Raw genomic sequence first — 18633 nt, forward strand, 5'->3', positions numbered from 1 at the left:
TGCTTTCTGTTTCCAACTCCTGATTTCAATTTAGAAAAAAAAATATCCAAAATAGAGCTTGGAGATAATGAGGAATAAACAAACAACTTTCGGTTAGACAGTGCTTGGTGGAAGTCTTTATATTTTTCTTATATATTTCTGGATATATATTTCTTATATATCCATTCTCTGTATTAAATGCCTTTTCCACTTCTCATTGAGGGACCTGTGGAATACTTCATATCTCTCCAAACAGCTAAAATAACATCCAGTTCCTGTAATATAATAATTTCCCTTTGAGCTCTGTAATTGTAATATATCTTGCTTGCCCATTACAATAGCAGAAGACCAAAAGCCAAAATTAAACAGCGTAAGATAAGCCAGAGTATAATTATCAAAAATGTCAAAGTTGTTCTTCAATGTTATTGCTGAGGGTCAAAGCAGATTATGGTTTATCTGTTTAAAATTTTCTGTTCTTTTAATGACTTTCCTTTTCTTAATCAATTCCCTGCTATTAAATTTCACCTGTATTGTTTGATTTAGTACGAAGCATAAAAATAAGCTTTGAAGAGGTGCTGGATGACTCTGTGATCACCATGGAGATAATGGAAGAGTAGAGTAAAATAAAACTCCCTCAAACAAAAAGAATAATTAACAAACCCAGATTAAACATAGAATTTTAACATAAACATGTTAAAATTATTAAAATGGAAGATTGTCTATAAGACACATCCATCCTTGCTGCCATTTTACTAAAAGTTCCTATTTTTTCTTGGCATTTGCCTTGAGATACTTTTTTTCTCTTTAAGGCTGAGCTATTTTTAAAAAAAACAAAGATGAAAAGGAATCGATCCTACAAATGCATGTTTTTTTATGCAAAATTTCATCTTACAGATCAAGGGTCTCCAACCTTGGCAACTTTAAGACTTGTGGACTTCAACTGCCAGCAAAGCTGGCTGAGGAACTCTGGGAGTTGAAGTCCACAAGTCTTAAAGTTGCCAAGGTTGAAGACCCCTGTTATAGATCACAGGTATCAAACTCATGTGCCGTGACGTATCGTGACTTTTTTGCCTTTGCGGAGCCGGGGTGAGGGTGGCCTGTGTGTGACATATTTGGCCTGCAGGCTGCCAGTCTGACAGGCCTGTTATAGATGGTTCTTCATCTGCTAACTGTAAAAACGTTAGCACTCTGGCCAATCAGAACTTCCTTTCAGTGAATCCCATCATGTCCTTCGGAAGATAAAAAACTTGCTTCCTAAGGAAGCCACAGGTTACCAGCAATTATTTACAGGTGGGTGAATGAGCTTTCAATCTGTTTCTTAGAAACTCAGACACCCCAACTTTGACACGGAGTCCATAAGAACTTGAACCCTGAATTTGTGAGAAACATTTTCACTTTTGTAAAGGAAATTCTTTGCCTTCCAAAAATACAAATCACCATGTACACAGGTAAAACAAAAAGTCTTTATGGGGAGGGGAATCTGGCATTTTTATAGGGTACACAAACAAATGTATTTGGATACATCAGAAAGCAAATGATCAAATAATAAAAGATGTTGATTACAGGTAGTCCTCAAGAGTACCTCAAGGTAGTCCTAAGAGGGGTATGCATAAGAGCACTAGCATGCCTACCATCTCTGTCCTAATATTCCCTTTAATTGTATTTACTTTATGTATTCAATTCATGTTTATACTTGTACATCTAATATGTACTCGGCAAAATAAATAAATAAAATAAATAAAATAAACTTACAAAATTTATTTAGTGACAATTCAAAGTTACATCAACACTGAAAAAGTGTCTTACGATTGTTGCAGCCACGTGATCAAAATTCAAACGATTGACAACTGGCTCATATATGCTGTGTCCCATAGTCATTTGATCATCTTTTGCAACCTTACAAGCAAAGGGGAAATCAGATTCACTTAACTATGTTACTAATTTAATAACTGCAGTGATTCCCTTAACAACTGTGGCACAAGAGGTTGTTAAATGAGGCAAAACTCACTTAACAACTGTTTTGCTTATTAATCAAAATTTTGAGCTCAATTGTGGTTGTAAGTCAAGGACTACCTATACACATCAGACTTGGACAACAGAAATCATCAGTTCTACATAACCAGTGTTGGGTTTCAATTTTTTTAACTACCGGTTCTGTGGGTGTGGCTTGGTGGGCATGATATGGCTTGGTGGGCGTGGCTTGGTGGGCGTGGCAGGGGAAGGATACTGTAAAATCTCCATTCCCTCCCCACTCCAGGGGAAGGTTACTGCAAAAGCCCCATTTCCTCCCAATCAGCTGGGCCTTGGGACACAGAGAATAGATGGAGGCGGGGCCAATCAGAATTTTTACTACTTGTTCTCTGAACTACTCAAAATTTCCGCTACCGGTTTTCCAGAACTGGTCAGAACCTGCTGAAACCCATCTCTGTACAAAACCTTTCAAGTGGCAAATTTATAGGTTTCCTTTTCCTGGTCCGGATTGTATCTTTTAGACTTGCAAGTGTAATCATGGACTTTCAGAATATACTCTTTATTTGTTCCCTATACCATTATCTCTCTAGTAAACTCACAGGTGTTTTTTTTGCCATGTATATGTATACATCCGAAGTAGACTGCTGTTTCTCCGTGTCATATATGTGGGTATATGCATAATTTTGTATTTGTTCATTTATTTTGTCATGTTTATGTAGCGTATATTGGAGGTGGTGACCCTTTGAGAGCCGTAGGCAATGAAATTTCGTTTTAATGTATGCCCATTAGTGTACATGCGAACTGAGAATAAAGTTGTTCTAAGTCTCTATTCTTCAGTTGCTGAAAAGGCAAGTTTTTTGCACCTGTAATATGGGGTTCGGCTAAAAAGAAAGCATGGTTTCCTGAATTTCAGATATAGTATTATTTATTTTTTAATATAAATAATATTATTTATGTATTTATAATATATTTATTAAAAACCTAAAACTCCAGGTAGCAAGCCTGGTTGCCAACGAGCTTCCTCACGATCGGCTGCCCTGCCTCTGCTCTGCCGGGAGTCTCGACGAAGGACGCCGCCGCCGCCGCCGCCTCCCCTATCCCGGCTTTGACAGACCCCCACCGCGCCCCACTTATTCCAGGCTACCACCCTGCCCCCCCTCCCCACCCCGGCAGCCTCGAGCCGCGCATCTTGCTGGGCATCCAGCAGGGGGCGGCCTTCTCCGTCGCCGTCGTCCTGCTTTCCCTCCGTTTCCTCAGCAGCGCTGGCCTCTCGCCTTGGGCGCCGTTTCCGCGACCGAGCCGTCGTGGCGGGTGGGCCGAGTGTCAGGAACCGAAGGAGCAAACGGGCCAGCGCCAGGATGCCGCTGGGCCTCAAGCCGACGTGCAGCGTCTGCCGCACCACTTCCTCGTCCATGTGGAAGAAAGGCGGGCAGGGCGAGATCCTTTGCAACAACTGCACGGGCCGTTCAGGGCCGGCCGCCGCTGGGGCAGCTTCATACGCCGGCACCTCCGCGGCCTCGCAGCACAGCAACGGCGGCGGCGGGGGAGGTGGCGGCGGCGGCGGCGGCGGCGGGAGTAGCGGCGGCGGGAAGCAGGTGAGGTGCTCATGGAGCCGCCCCGAAACAATCGGTCGCCGCGCGCCTTACTTTTTTTAGGCAGAGCTGCCTGAGGCTAGTCCGGATCTGAGGGCTGCGGGCCTCGACCTTCTCCTGCCCCCCTGCCCCAGCCCCCCTTCATCCATCCAGGCTTTGGACTAAGGACTTTCTCAATCCCTAAGCAGCGAGGAAACTGGTTTTTTAAAAAAAAAAATACATTGAATACTCGTATATCATTCCGGATTGTGGTTATAAATACACGCTAGTTTGCGTTAGTGGCAACGTTTACATGCGGTTTGCCTTCTCCCAGCGCTGAGACGGGAGCATCAAACTACTGTTTAAAACGTGTCTCCAACCATGGCAACTTTAAGCCTGGAGGACTTCAACTCCCAGAAAGCCCCAGCCAGCTTTGCTGGCTAGGGCTTTCTGGGAGTTGAAGTCCGCCAGGCTTAAAGTTGCCAAGGTTGGAGATCCCTGGTTTAAAACACACACCGAAAAGATACCGCTCGTTGTTTTTTTAAGTATAAATGACTAAACTTTGGAAAATGCGCTCGAGGTTAGTCCAAAATACGATAGAAGGCATTGAAAAAAGTTTGTTGCATCTGCTGGGGTCTTAAACTCAAGGTTGCCTCAGCCTTCCATCCTTCCGAGGTGGGTAAAATGAGGACCCAGATTCTTTGGGGGCAATAGGTTGACTCTAAACAGTTTATGGAGGGCTGTAAAGGACTGTGAAGCCGTATATAAGTGCTATTGCTATATGTTTCTATTCAGAAGTCCCATTAAGTTCCCTGGTGTATCCATATATATGTGTTAGGATTGCATTCTTTTTTTTTTTATTTGCATTTATATCCCGCCCTTCTCCGAAGACTCAGGGCGGCTTACACTATGTTAGCAATAGCCTTCATACTGTTTGTATATTTATATACAAAGTCAACTTATTGCCCCCAACAACCTGGGTCCTCATTTTACCTAAAGGATGGAAGGCTGAGTCATCCTTGGGCCTGGTGGGACTAGAACCTGCAGTAATTGCATTCTTAATTGTGAATGAGTGCCTTTCTACTTGGGAATAAAATCTCAGTCATGGGGTTGAGGTATGCCAACTTAAAGTTTGCTTAACCTTTTTTTTTTAACTAAGTAATCACAATTATATGACTTCATATACTAAGCCACAGACAAATAAATATACTGCGTGGAACTACCAATTTTGTGGAAACAGCCTCGGTGTGGATGATCCCCCTCCTTTATTGATCTTTCAGTAAAGGAGGGGGAAAGCTGTTTTAGAGAAACTTCTATTTGGGGATGCTATTGTTCTTTGTATTGTGCTAGTTTATTGTTACTACAAAGGTTAACTAATTTTTCATTTTATAATCTGGCTGTTAATGAATTCTTTTTTTTTTTTAGGCAGCAGTGAGTCTTTTGAAGGGTGGTGAGCTAGTCATATGTTTAAATAGATAGATAAACAGATAAAGAAATACATGAGGTAGGATATTGGGATATTTCCCAGAATTCGTGGAAGTGATTGGAAATGATTTCTGAGAATTGCTGAAGCTGCTGGCACTTTGTCTTGTTTTTTTATGAGTCATTTTAACGTATGAGAAAAGCATGAAAAAGATTTTTCATTGAAATTACTAAGATGTGCTTTCAAATAAATAAGTTTTGAATAGGAACTTAGTTTGTACACTTTTTCACCTGTTACACTTTACCTCATGTTTCTTTTTAAATATGCATAATAGTGTAAATGGAATTCAGACTAACACTTTCTATATATTTCTTATGTTTTATATGCCACAGAGTAAGCAAGAAATTCACAGAAGATCTGCTCGATTGAGGAACACAAAATATAAATCGGCTCCTGCTGCTGAGAAAAAGGTTTCCACTAAAGGAAAAGGGAGAAGGCATATTTTCAAATTAAAAAATGTAAGAAGATTGTGGTCTCTTGTTACTGTTAAGCATTTACTAATATCAGCAAGACTTTAAAACAGTTTTTAAAAATCATTGATACGTTTTCTACCATGGTTAACAGTTCTCTGCAGAAAAACAACAAATAGTCAAAATCTATTTTTATATATGTACTTACATATGCACAAGTTTAAAATACTATGATATGTATGATATGTGTGATGGATCCTCATTCATTGGTATACATATTGCATCAAGCTGTTATTATTTTCATATAATGCTGAATTTTGAGCCTTTGTATATAAATCACAGTGACTGGATTTACATGCTTGAAAATAGACCCAATTTATTGGGTGAATTTCTTTCTTCTGTATTCTCATGGAAATGGTACCTTTGGAACTGGTTAATATGGAAAATGAAATGAATTGGATGAATTGGGGATCAATTAAGGAAAGGGGAAACATTGTGGACTAGAAATCTTAATTGAGATGAGTCTTGAAAAAGCTAATGGACTAATAGTTTTTGCAACTACTTATGGAGGTTTTATTATTAAGCTTTTACATTTGGGGTGACTGAACGGAGCTCGAGTATTTACTGGCTGGATGCTCTTCCTAACACCTACATAGAGTTTGCAGAAGACATTTAGTCATTGCGCCCTGAAAGAGAAATATTTGCTGCTACCTAGGATCGAACTTACAGCCTACTGATTGTGAGGCAAGAACTCCACCTGTAGGCTGCCTCACCACTCTGTTCAGTTGCTCCAACTCCACAGCAAGGGATTGCAGAGTTGTTAAAGCTTTTACAATACTTTACAAAAAAGTATTGAAATAGAAATTTTGTATTTTTTATAAAAGAAAGTTTTGTATGAGGAGCATATCTTTTATCTTCATAGAATGAAATGTAGAATCTAGGCCAATCATCAACATGCTAATTACAGTGGTACATACAGTAGTATGTGTACCATATTTGTTCTACAAATTCAATTGTCAGAAATGTAACAGAATGAAATATGAAATTAATTAGATCATGTTCTTTTTGTATATTATATATTTTTATACTTTTTTTTCCCCAAATTTTATTTTCTATTAATTCAGCTGCTATTTTTGTTTTATTTATTTTCTTGTTCAGACAGACTGGCAGACTTGATCCATCTTTGGAATCTAACATTTAATGTCACTTTCAAGCTTTGTTCTAACAGGTCTATATTTTATACAGCACAGTATACTTACATACTGCCAATGTCTAAACAAGATTATAGTTTCATATCTGAACACATTAAGAGTGATATAAGCTTCATCCAAGTTATTGAATTTACAAACTCCAATAATAGTCTATTCTGTTATTGTATGTTCATTTACTGAAGCAGATGCATCTAACTGCTCTGCTATAAACTAGTGAATGGATTTCAGGCAATTTGAAATGCAGTTTCTGTAATGCTTGATTTGATTACATGTTTGTATTTTGAAATACTTCCTGGTAATACTAGCCAGCATGCAACTTAGTTGCATTTTTGTCATAGTTTTTTTCAATTCAGTCATAAACTTTTTCTTTTTTCTTTTAGCCCATCAAAGCTCCAGAATCTGTAGCCACAATCATTACAGCAGAATCTATCTTCTATAAGGTATGATTTTGATATTTTAAAAAAGATTGTATTTATCTACATATATGTATCACTGAATGCATTTGCAATCTGTTTCTGAATATACAGTTGTAGGATTATCCTTTTAGTCTTAGAAATGTTGCTACTGTTAAGCAAATACGCTACTAAAGTTCAGGAATATTGAAGCAAAATGTTTTTAAAAATTCAAAAAAAATGGTTTTATATGCCGGTGGAAGAATTTAATGAAGTTTATCTACTTACCTTAATGATTTAGAAATTTTATAATCCCTTAGGAAAACATCTGATCAGAATATATTTTAAAAATATAAGTAGGATTTGGAATCTAAGTCTTATGAGCGTTGTTTTGACTTAATAGGATCTTTCAGGATCTTTCCTGCTGAAGGTTAATGAACCTCCCAAAATGATTGTGTCTGGGAATTACATGTTTCTTCTAAAATTCTCTAAAATAATATATATAACATTCTAAAATTAAAATATGTTTAATTAAAAAGAGGTTTTAATTTGCACAAGTGGAAAATTCAAGTAAATATGACATTTGCAAGAGCTAAGTTATCTTCCTCCTACTCAAGGATTCAAGTCTATAAGAGTTCTTATTTTAAATACTTGTGTTATTGAATAATTATATTCTATGTTTGAAATATTCAAGTGTATTTATGTTACTATAATTGGGTAATGACTTTACAGTTTATAGCATAGTAAGTTTATATTTTGGTAGTACAGTGTTACTGAACTGTGTGAGTATACACATATGATAATATATTGAATAAAGTGGTTGGAAAATTCATGGCTGAGTTATGATATGAATTAGAAACTTCCAGGACTATATATTTCTAAATTGTAATGATATATTTTTATTCAAGAATAAAGGAACACTACCCCCAGGTCTTCCTATGCTTGGGCTTGGATGTCTTCTTGGACATGGTAGGCATGAAATTTTCTCCCAAAATCTAATTGGCTCTAATCTTACAAGTCCCACATAGAGGCAGTTACTTTTCTTGTTCTCCCCCCTTTATGCACACATGAGATTTAGATTCTTCACAATTGCTTTGATCAAAAGTTTACAAGTTAACTTGAAATGACTGTACAGCACAGGTGTGCTGAATTTTCAGGGGAAACTTGCAAAAGGAAAACACCCAGTGGGACTTCTTTCCCTAATAGCAGTTAAAGGACTGTCTTAGAATCTTTTAGTTATTCTAAGCATAGAAACATAGGATTCTAATGAATTAAGGTTTATTAAAATGTAACATTTTATAACTACAGTTTCACTCTTATTGGCCCATTCACTCATGTGACTCTCACATCGAGCTGGTCAAACATCTAGTCCAGTATCATGCGGATATCCTAGATGGAGGGTCTCCAGCAATGTTTCTTTTGTTTTGAACTTTTATCTGATGGTTGCAGAACTAAATTGCCTTGAACAACAGTTATTTATAACCTGTCCCTTAAGTGTTTATTTTCCACCCTATAACAGAATAAAGGTGGAAAGGTGGAACCTAAAAAGTGTGAACATGGGATCTCAAAACAGGAAAAAAGGAAATGAATTAATTACACATTGATATCTTAGGCATCAGTAAATTGAAAAAGACTGGAATTGAACACTTTAATATATAGGGGGAAAAAACCCAAAGAGATTACCTTGCTTTCATAATTAGGAAGGATATAGCAAAGATGATATTTGGAGACTGTGTAGTGACTTAATAATAATTAGAATTTGTCGTTTAGCTTTTAATATGATAGTTATTAAGCTTATGCTCCAATCACTGGAAACAGATAAAGTGGATTTTTATGGTCAAGTTAATCTGACCATAAAAGTATTCATTTGTTTCCATAACATTCTCCCATTCATCCACAGATCCAAAAACCATTATCATTTCTGTCAAGGTATCAGCAAAAAGTCCACAAAGGGTTTCCAGATGTTATAGAAATATTTCTTATTTTAATCCTGATAAAATAATTCAACTTTTTTCTTTTCTTTTGCTTTTGACAGTTTTAAAAGATTTTTTAATCCCATATTGTTTTTAAAAGAAACTCAAGGTAGAAAATATAATACTCCTAATATTCCTTCCTTCAGTTTTCCTTACAACAACAATCTTGTAAAGTAAGATTGTGAGCTGAGACAGAGTGACTGATCCAAAATCATTCAGTCAGCTTTTATGCCTAAAGCAGAACTAGAACCCACAGTTTTCTCATTTGTCATCTGGTGTCTTAAGCACTAGCCCAAAAGGGGCTCCCGTGATCTTTTATTTTTAAATCTTACTGTTGCTGTTGATTAAAACTCAAATCAAACTTTTTTCTTCTCAAAAGAGTTCAAGATTTTAGAACTACCTTTTTAAAAAATAAACAAAAAATACAATGATAAATCCTTTCCCGCATCATTTTTCATTACTTTGGCTCATTCATTTGTTTTTCCATTCTGCAGTCATCTTTGTTTTATAACTCGCGATTTATTTATTTTCCAATATTTGTCCATTGATTGTAACTTGTTTCATCTCTTTTTTTGTTGGTCCATAATTTCTTTTATGTTTATGATGGTAATAAAGATTTATTTTGATTCTTTCATATTCATTTTTCCATCTTTTGTTTCTTCTTTAGAGTCCTCAAAATTGATTAAGTGAAGAAATTATTATTGTCAATTTAATTGTAAGTTCATCTCCAAATTCTTAAAAAAATCTTTAAAATCATACCTTTATTTGTCATTTTATAAATTTTACTCTTTCTTTTTTGATTCAAGGATAAAAGCAGGAATTTTTTTTCCACATTTATTTATTTTTTCCTCTGGGACTTTGGTCCCCTCTAGTGTTCCATTGCTGTAATCACAACATTTCAAATGTCTGTTTATTTTCAAATTTCAACCAGTAATCTCTTTCTTAATAGATTATATTCTTTTTTTATTTTGTTGTTTCAAAAATCCTAATATCCCAAATTTGTTTTGTCTCTTAATTTGTTTTAAACTTTCTTCAATTATTTAGCTTTATCAATTTTCAAACATTTTGCTTGGGAGAGCTCTTTTAAAATAACTATAAATCCAAATTTAGGGAAATGAAGCCAGACAGACCCATTCTTCTTAAAGGCTATGCTATCTTGAGAATTTGGTGGCTTCTCTCATCTCCTGTTGCTTAGACCTGCTGTCTTACAGTCTCCTTGCAAAGAATAGTTCTTGTGAGCATAAGTGAGAGATGTCTCGTTGTTTCCTTGTCCAGAGAGATTCTGTTGGTCCAGCTTTGTGAGTTCATCAACCATGTCATAATCATCTCTCTTCCTTCCTCATTGCTTCACCTGGATATCTTTGGAATATCTCATCCTCATGAAAAATCTACACGCAGTAGAGCAGGCATGTCAAACATGCAGCCCGCAGGTCAGGTAAAGCCTGTGCAGGCCACGCCCACCCTGACCCTGCAAGGACAAAAACAATCTTGATACATCATGATATGGTCCACGATGCAATCGGGCTGGACAACCCTGCAGTAGAGGAAGCCACTGCCTGTAAAGACCATTATGAAATAGGATTGTTCCTGCTGGCAAAAGAGGGAAATAAGACTGTATACGCTTTAGTTTATACAAGAGGGATAACTATGTATATTGGGGAAACTGGGTTGAAGAAAATTTCTGTGGTTTTAAAAATGGAAGAAGCATTAATAGCTTATAGAATGATGACACTATTCTGATATTCATACTTTAGTAATAAAAGTAAACAAGTACAATGGAAAAAAATTGAACTACATTTGTAAGGACAATCAAACTAATGAGAAGTACAGCCACCAGCTTTATCTCTTCTCTCTTTTTAAATTGACTGTCAAGAAATATGCAATATGTCAGCATTTAGTTGGGTAACAATGAGGGGCTAAGAGACAAATCCAGTGTCTTGTCTAAAAATATTATACTCCTTCTATAATACTTTATGGAAAGTAGAAATTGAAGCTTGACGTCTGAATAACCAGGATAGAAAGATCTTTTTCAAATTCAATTTTAGAGAAAATTTTTCAGAACACAATGGATAACCATGAAAACAAATAGATGGATAAATCAGAATTCTCTTAAGGCAAAAATGACTATGCTCAAATTATTCAATTTTAGCCACATTGTATAAAGATTATAACTCTGGGAAAGATAGACAGAATGAGAATAAGAGAACTAATACCAAGGTGAATGGACTCAATTATTGCCACAATGGTTGCATTATTGGAAGACTGAAGGGCCAATTGGGGAGAAGATCATCCTGGAAAAGATATGACTGCATAGTTGCTGGAAATTGATCTAACTTGATAAGATAGCAAATGCGCTGTTTTTTCAATCAGAGGAGATGCTATTGTTTTTATCAAAATACATTTTTATCTCTTAAGACAAAATTGTTGAAAGATACTAAATATTTATTATATTTAGGAAATTTTTGTGTACAGAAGATACTGCAAACTTTTTGTAGATACAAGACACAGTTTGTATAAATCAATAGAATCTTTCAGTTGCAGTTAAGCTTTTTCATTTTACATTTTTAACTATCTGTATCTTTTCTAGGGAATATACTATCAAATTGGAGATATTGTTTCAGTGATTGATGAGCAAGATGGTAAAACATACTATGCTCAGATTAGAGGTTTTATTCAAGACCAATACTGTGAAAAAAGTGCAGCTTTAACATGGCTCATTCCTACTACAGCAAGCCCAAAAGACTATTTTGATCCTGCAACTTACATAATAGGTAAGTTCCAAGGACTAAAATATTACGTCTGGCTTGTCCTGTGGATAATTGTACGGCTTCATAGTTAATTTGTTTTTTTCCCCTAGAATGGCACCATCAGGCCTATCTTTTTAGAGAAAATATGTTTGTATTAGAAACATGTTTATTTAACAGTACCCTCTTTTGTTCAATGTTTCTATATGCTAAGGCAAAAATGCCAGTAATGTGATCAGTTTACACATTCTTTTCAGAAGCGTATGTCAACGTTATACATTATCTCTTAGCTTTCTTCCATCTGGGCGTCTTCCAAATGTATGGAATTCAGTTCCCAAAGTTTCCCAACCAGTAGAGCAACTAAGAATACTGGGCATTGGTCTACAGATCTGGAAGAGCAGGAAAGACTAGCTTTCTACCAATCAGCCTTATAAATCTCAAGTCAAAAGAATCCGAAAAAAAATAAGGTACAGAAATGTAACAAGTTGAATACATAGTCTTTGCCTTGCTTTAACATCATCTGGAATAATCATGCAGAAAATAGGGTTGTAGCTCTATATACTATGAATTTATGTCTATCTGCTTTATTTACTAAATTATTATGTATTAAATCTACTATGACTGCCCACTCCTATAGTCTGATCAACTTAACAAAATCCAATTAGACACTTAAAATAAAACACATAAAATATGGCAGCCAGATTAAAAACAACTGTAAAAATGAAAACATAGTGGGGGTCATACAACTATATTAGCCTCAAGCCTGGGAACAAAGTAAAATCTTAATAGCATTCCAGATTCCAAGAAGAGGGGGCACCGTACATACCTCTAGGGGAATACTGCTGCAAAGGATTGGGGTAGTGACAGAGAAGGCATACCTCCTTTTTCCCACAAAATGACAGTGTTTAATTGAGGTGTCCTAGAGTTTGAGCACACCCATTCTGACCAAACATACAATAATCCTCTACCTACAACAACAATTGGGACTAGAATTTTATTCTTAAGTCATGATACCTCTTAAGTAAAATTTCCACATGATTGGATCCAATTTTACAACTATTTTATGGTAGTCATTAAGTGAATCGTGGCTGTAAGTCTAAAATATGCAGTCATTAAGCTAATTATATGGTCCCAAGTCTAAAGCCATTCTCTCAAATCAGCAGTTTTTTTGCCAGAAACTGGGGTGTGGGGGAGGAAACTTTACAAATCAGGATCATGTGACTATAGCAATGCAGCATTTTATGATATTAGAAGAGCTTTATAAAGCACCCTTTCTGAGGCTGTCTTAACTCCAAAGGGTCACTAAACAATCACTTATCAGGAACACCTGTACTGGACAAGCAGAAAGAGATAGGCGGTCCCTCAGATAGCCAGGACTTAACTATAAAGGACTTTATAGGTAACACCAAGCATCTTGAAATGCACCTGGACGCCAGATGGTAACTGGTGGAGCTCCTGTAGCAGTGATGACACAGGGGAGTTAACAAAGTTGTTACTGCTCATGCCACTGCATTTGGAACAACTCTATCTTGCAGGTGGAAGTACCAGAGCCCCATTATGTAGAGCACATTGCAGTAAGTGCTAACATAACTGTGTCTGAAGAGTTTCCTGTGCTGGGAAAAGGTGCAACTGGCACACAAAATGAACCTTTGCAAGGGCTGTCCAAGCCATAGCTGCCACTTGCTGACTGAACAATAGCTGCACAACCAAGAGGACCCCAAGATTCTTCTGTGCTTTTTGGTTTAGATGTATGTATCACAACACTGTCTGGAAAATAAATGCGTTTGTTTTTTAGGACCAGAAGAAGATCTTCCAAGAAAAATTGAGTACTTAGAATTTATCTGCCATGCACCTTCAGAATATTTCAAATCTCGATCAACTCCTTTTCCTACGATTCCCACTAGGCCAGAAAAAGGTTATATCTGGACTCACGTTGGACCTACTCCAGCAATTTCAATCAAGGAAACTGTTAGTACCAGCTTGTAGTATCTCTTCAAAAAAGGCTTTTATTTATATTTTAAATTACCATCTGACTTCTATTTATTGTTTAAATCTCTGCCTTGGTCAATTTTTCATTTTTGAAGGTTTTTTTTTCTCAGAAAAAAATACAATTTCATCTAGATAAATGAATATTTTAAAGTATTTATGCTGTGTTAGAACTGTGCCCTTATACTATGTACAGTAGTTTGTATTTAATTTGATCATGGAGCAGAGGGATAGAGGCAAGTATTCATTAAAAACTGAGCTGAAATGATAGGAAAATGGAGGAAAACCTTGATACAGATATATCTATTTAAAATGTTCAATTGAAAAACATTATGGAAAAATAGGAATATATTTCCATTGTTGCATATGTTCTGTGCTATCCTTATCTGAAAAAAAGTTATGAAGTCTCCCTACATAAAATCCTTGGTGATTTTAAGAAAAATGTAAGGATTAGTTCTAAAACAATCTTGGTAGAAAATCATCTGTTTCAACATGATTCTGTTAAAATGGGCACTTTATTTGGATGATGGCTTTTGCCAGAACTTTAATGTGAATTCTTGAACCAATTTGTAATTCTTGTGATATATTAATGCAGGGGTCCTCAACCCCCAGGCTGCACCCCATTCAGAACCAGGTTGCGGAAGTGGTGGGCGAGGACCCTGTATTTGTGAAATTGGAGTGTGCGCACATAGGAAACCATCCCCCTGCCCCCTAGTCTGCCAAGCCGGAAAGGTTGGGGATGCTATATTAAAGGATATCTTCTTAATTCATTCCAAGGGTAATCTTGGGGAAATGTAACTTTCTACTTCTTTACCTTAAATCTTTGCAGCTAATAGAAATGAATAGGTGGAAGGAGGAGTGGTAAAATAGTTGTTAAAATAAGTATAAGTGCCAGGTATCTTTTAAGAGATAGCTGAATAGCTATCCCTTGTGTCCTTTTAAGTTCTATCAAGTTAGTTATTTTTGCCTTAGACATTGTTCAGAAATGGAGATGGTTTGTTAGATTAAACTTGGATAATACAAAACCTGGTGCAATTATTCTAAATCATATAATTTTATCTCAGTATGTTGTATGTACTCATTTAATTGTAAATTGTTCAGAAACCATGTTTAAATTATGGCTTAATGTAAAGCCCAATCCCAGCCTGATTATTTTCATGTTTATTTGTTACCAGGTTTAATTTTAATATCAAAAAGGTTTTTATACTGCTGCTACTACTCATGAACGATTTTGAAGAAATCCAGATCTATTTTTTTGTATCATCGCATAAAACAATAAATGGATTGTATTCATATCTAGGCTCTAATACGTGAAGGATGAATACACCAGAGAATTAGTAAAAACAGACCTTCTGGTAAAAAGTACTTCTGATGTTCTGGAAGTGCTGTATGAATCAGTTCTATCATTTATAAATTATATTAGATTATAGATATCACAGACTTGTTTTGTATTAACTTCAATTCATTAAGACTTGTTTAGATACAGATAGTCATTTAGCTTTATTGTCTTGGACGGTGTTCAGTTACCAGTAATTGTAAACTGCCCACATTTACAATATTCAAAGCATCTCTCCAGTCATATGTTCGTCATTGTCAGCTAATAAGCATTATCCTGTGCCTGACTTGTTTTTTTCATCCCTCTTCAAAGTGGAGTAGCTAAACAAGTGATCTTTTCCAGAGTTACTTTCCTCTGCAGCAGTGTGTCTCTAAAAAGGGCTAACCACACACTAACAAGCTCAGCTTTCTGACTTTAGTTAATTAGAACTCTCTAGTTTGGTGCTGCTGACATTGACAAAACTAATCAGTTTCACACTAAAGGTTTTGTTTGCCTCCTAAGCAGCTTGCTAGGCCAATAGCTGGTGCTAACACATTTCTTTCTATGTGTACTTCCCATTGTGTGCCTGATTATTCTTTTGTAATCGCTTCCTCTCCAGTGAATGTCTGAATACATCAATTATCCTAATCCCAGGAAGAACATTCCAAAAGGTGAGAGTTGGGGGGGGAAAGAACTATAAGGTTTGCCCTGTTACCTGGCTTCCCTTGAGTATGGAAACCTTTCCTGCTGTTTGGGCTCAACTGGCTATTTGGGTTGTTTCCTGAGGCAGCAAAAAACAAAACAAAAGCAAAGCTAAAGTAAAAATAATAACCCCAGTCATATAATGTTCACCCAGCAAGCACATCGCTTAATGACTGAGTGGCTGGAACAAATTTCAGTTGCTAAATGAGGACTGAATACATGATTATTAGCAATGTCATGACAAAGTAGCAACAATGCATTAGAATATTTGCAAGAAATGCCATTTGCCTACAAGCAAAAATTGGTGAGACCACAAAATAGACAAAAGAAGTGGTTTTTAAATTTTCACCACGGACTCCCTTTTAAATACCTTTTGGGGACATGGACCATGGCCACAAACCACCAAGACTTAACTGAGATTTAAATCAACATTTTTTCAAGCATTCATGGATTTCCTCTGATGACATTGTGGCTCCTCAGCGGTCAGCAGATCACAGATTGAGAGCCACTGGACTAAAGAATAGAAAATGAATCTACAGTGCTCTGGGACTATAGAATTCAAACAGACAGACAAGCACTTGCCATATAACACACTCCAGGCTTAGCAGTTGTTGATAAGAAATAAAAAAAGTCTAGCTAGTGGACATGTCAGTATCTGGCGATAGTAGAATAGAAGAGAAAGAACTGGAGAAAACTACAAAAATACAAAAACGTACAAATATAATTATTGGCAAAAGAAAGTAAAGATAATGCAATCTTTAACGCAAGTCTTTAATGCAATCCCAAAACATCTGAAGCACCACTTGAATATATTGGAATTGACAAAATCTTCATCAGTCAATTGCAAAGGCAATTGGAACAGCTTATATGATGTGACAATACCTATCATCACTATCAATGCAGATATGTTCAAAAATTCTGTTTTCTATACAGAAATAAAACTGAGGATAATAAACCATTTCTACCCATTGATTCCATTTTTTTTTCATTGTGGAATGAAATAGTAGAATACTGAAGTTGAAATAAGATGGCATCCAGCAATATCTCCAGTTTAATGTTGTGTTTATAGTACTATTATTTTCTAAGACCTTGGTTAGTGCCGGAGTTCCACCAACCAAGCCTGCATAAAACAGAATGCAGAATAAGCAAAAGCCAGCTAGTTCCACATTTGGCAGCAACATCCAACTTTCAATGAATGTTCAAGGAAAGGTTTATTCCAAATCATTCATACATAATATTGATACATACAAAATGCATATTTGGCACCTCACTTTTCAGGTATATAAACAAGTCTAGTATATGTTTTGATTTATCTATTTGACTATAATGATATAAATAACCTAATCAAATTTTTCAGCTTTCCACAGAAAGTCCTTTGCTAACTTGAGTAACAGAAGTTTGCATTTGGCATAATATACAAGTTAAAGTACTGCAGAGTGAATTGATACCCCAATAATGTCCCGCTTATGAAATTATAAATGCTGATATTAATCTACATTAGCAGTTATCGCTGAAACATTATATCACAAGGACTATGCTAAGTTTACACTTTCAGGGGAGATTTCCATACCTATTTGTAATTGCCCAGATTTTTCTTGCCTAACTAGGACAATTCTAATATTGAGACTCTTTGACAGATAGTTTTACCTGATAAAATAAGTATCTGGTAGTAATCTGGCATCAAAAGAAATCTTGGCATTTTAACTGGCCTGTTTCATTTGATGAAACATTTGGAAAATATTGGCCATCATTTAACAACCTGGTTTTTACCTTCAGCTATTTTAGCATATGAGCCTTCAACTTTTATGTGTTTAATATCTTGCATTACTATAAACATATTTGGTGTAATATAAACTTTAAAAAAATTAAAATGTACATAAACGTTTTAAAAATAAAAACATTTTTTTGGTTAACAATATACAGTAATTTATTCAAGCTGCATGTCTGAAATGCATTGAAGATGCAACACAAGGAATTGCAATTGAACAATTTATTACAGTGAATTAATGATCTTTAGTTTTTACCAACCTAAGATCCAACTTCTCTATATTTAAGATGCAGTACCTACTGTAAAAAAGGAAAAGTTGGTTCTCCACTGCATTGCTGAAAAGTACATTAATTATATGCAACTCAAGTAAACATTTTTTTGAGCAAATCACATGTGTATTAAACATTATTCAGTAAAACTGTTTAAAATCCTAGTAGGCATAAAGTTATCTTGATTCTTATTTTAGTCAGAATGTTTTGAAGTAGTTATGGGTAATCTTCAGAAAATTGGAACTGATTGTTCTATTGTTATGTGACATGATAGTAAAGCATTACACGATCAGATTGTTTAGTAATGGTAATTTCAGCACTTCCAATTGCTGTTATTAAATGAGGACTTCATGTAATTGTGACTTCTGACTTACTTCCAGTTTCCAATTGACTTTGCTTGTGAAAAGCTGGCAAAGTACATCAAGAAATTGCAATCGCATGACCATGACTCAATGTGATGTAATCATGATTCCAGTACAAATATCCAGATGCTATGATGGCTGAAGCTGTGGTGCAAAACAAATAGAACTTTTCCAGAAGAACAGCGTCACATACAAGGACACTTATAGAACTGAACGATAACCAGAAAAATTGAACTTTCTTAGAAAGCAAAATGTAGTACACATCAAGAAAACTAACTTTCAGTGTTTTAAACATTTGGTTTTAACATTGTACAAATAAAGGGATCAATACAAAGTCCACAATATATTATTAACAATTGTATTCATACATACTTGACTTGATATCAGTGAAACTCAAATATTGCAAAGTATAATAATAATATGGACTAATGGGAATTATTATTAAAAAAAATGAAAGTCTGCCAGCATAAATTCATATAAAATATGTAAAAGCAATT

The 18633-nt window shown here is 35.7% G+C and overlaps 1 protein-coding gene across 4 annotated transcripts; it reads left to right on the forward strand.

The window, feature by feature from the left end:
• Positions 1-3171: 3171 nt before the first annotated feature.
• GATAD1 (GATA zinc finger domain containing 1) lies at positions 3172-18503 on the forward strand. 4 transcript variants are annotated; one of them, XM_058183392.1, is made up of 7 exons: positions 3172-3545; positions 5337-5462; positions 7006-7065; positions 11578-11761; positions 13530-13702; positions 15655-15706; positions 18155-18503. In XM_058183392.1, the coding sequence occupies exons 1-6, from the start codon at positions 3309-3311 to the stop codon at positions 15655-15657; spliced, it is 783 nt and encodes a 260-aa protein (XP_058039375.1). In that variant the 5' UTR covers positions 3172-3308; the 3' UTR covers positions 15658-15706; positions 18155-18503. The 4 variants fall into 4 exon arrangements, 3 of the variants coding, with proteins under 3 accessions (XP_058039375.1, XP_058039374.1, XP_058039376.1); XR_009155118.1 differs by having other exon boundaries at positions 13530-15706; XM_058183391.1 differs by lacking the exon at positions 18155-18503 and having other exon boundaries at positions 13530-15970.
• The last annotated feature ends 130 nt before the right edge of the window (positions 18504-18633 follow it).

Source organism: Ahaetulla prasina, chromosome 4 (genome assembly GCF_028640845.1).
Source record: "Ahaetulla prasina isolate Xishuangbanna chromosome 4, ASM2864084v1, whole genome shotgun sequence".
NCBI lineage: Eukaryota > Metazoa > Chordata > Lepidosauria > Squamata > Colubridae > Ahaetulla > Ahaetulla prasina.

Excerpts from the sequence above, each read along its gene's own strand:
- GATAD1 (XM_058183391.1), top strand. The coding sequence starts at position 3,309 with ATGCCGCTGGGCCTCAAGCCGACGTGCAGCGTCTGCCGCACCACTTCC. Across the intron at positions 7,066-11,577 it reads CAGAATCTATCTTCTATAAG|GGAATATACTATCAAATTGG; the intron begins GTATGATTTTGA and ends TATCTTTTCTAG. Across the intron at positions 11,762-13,529 it reads TCCTGCAACTTACATAATAG|GACCAGAAGAAGATCTTCCA; the intron begins GTAAGTTCCAAG and ends TTTGTTTTTTAG.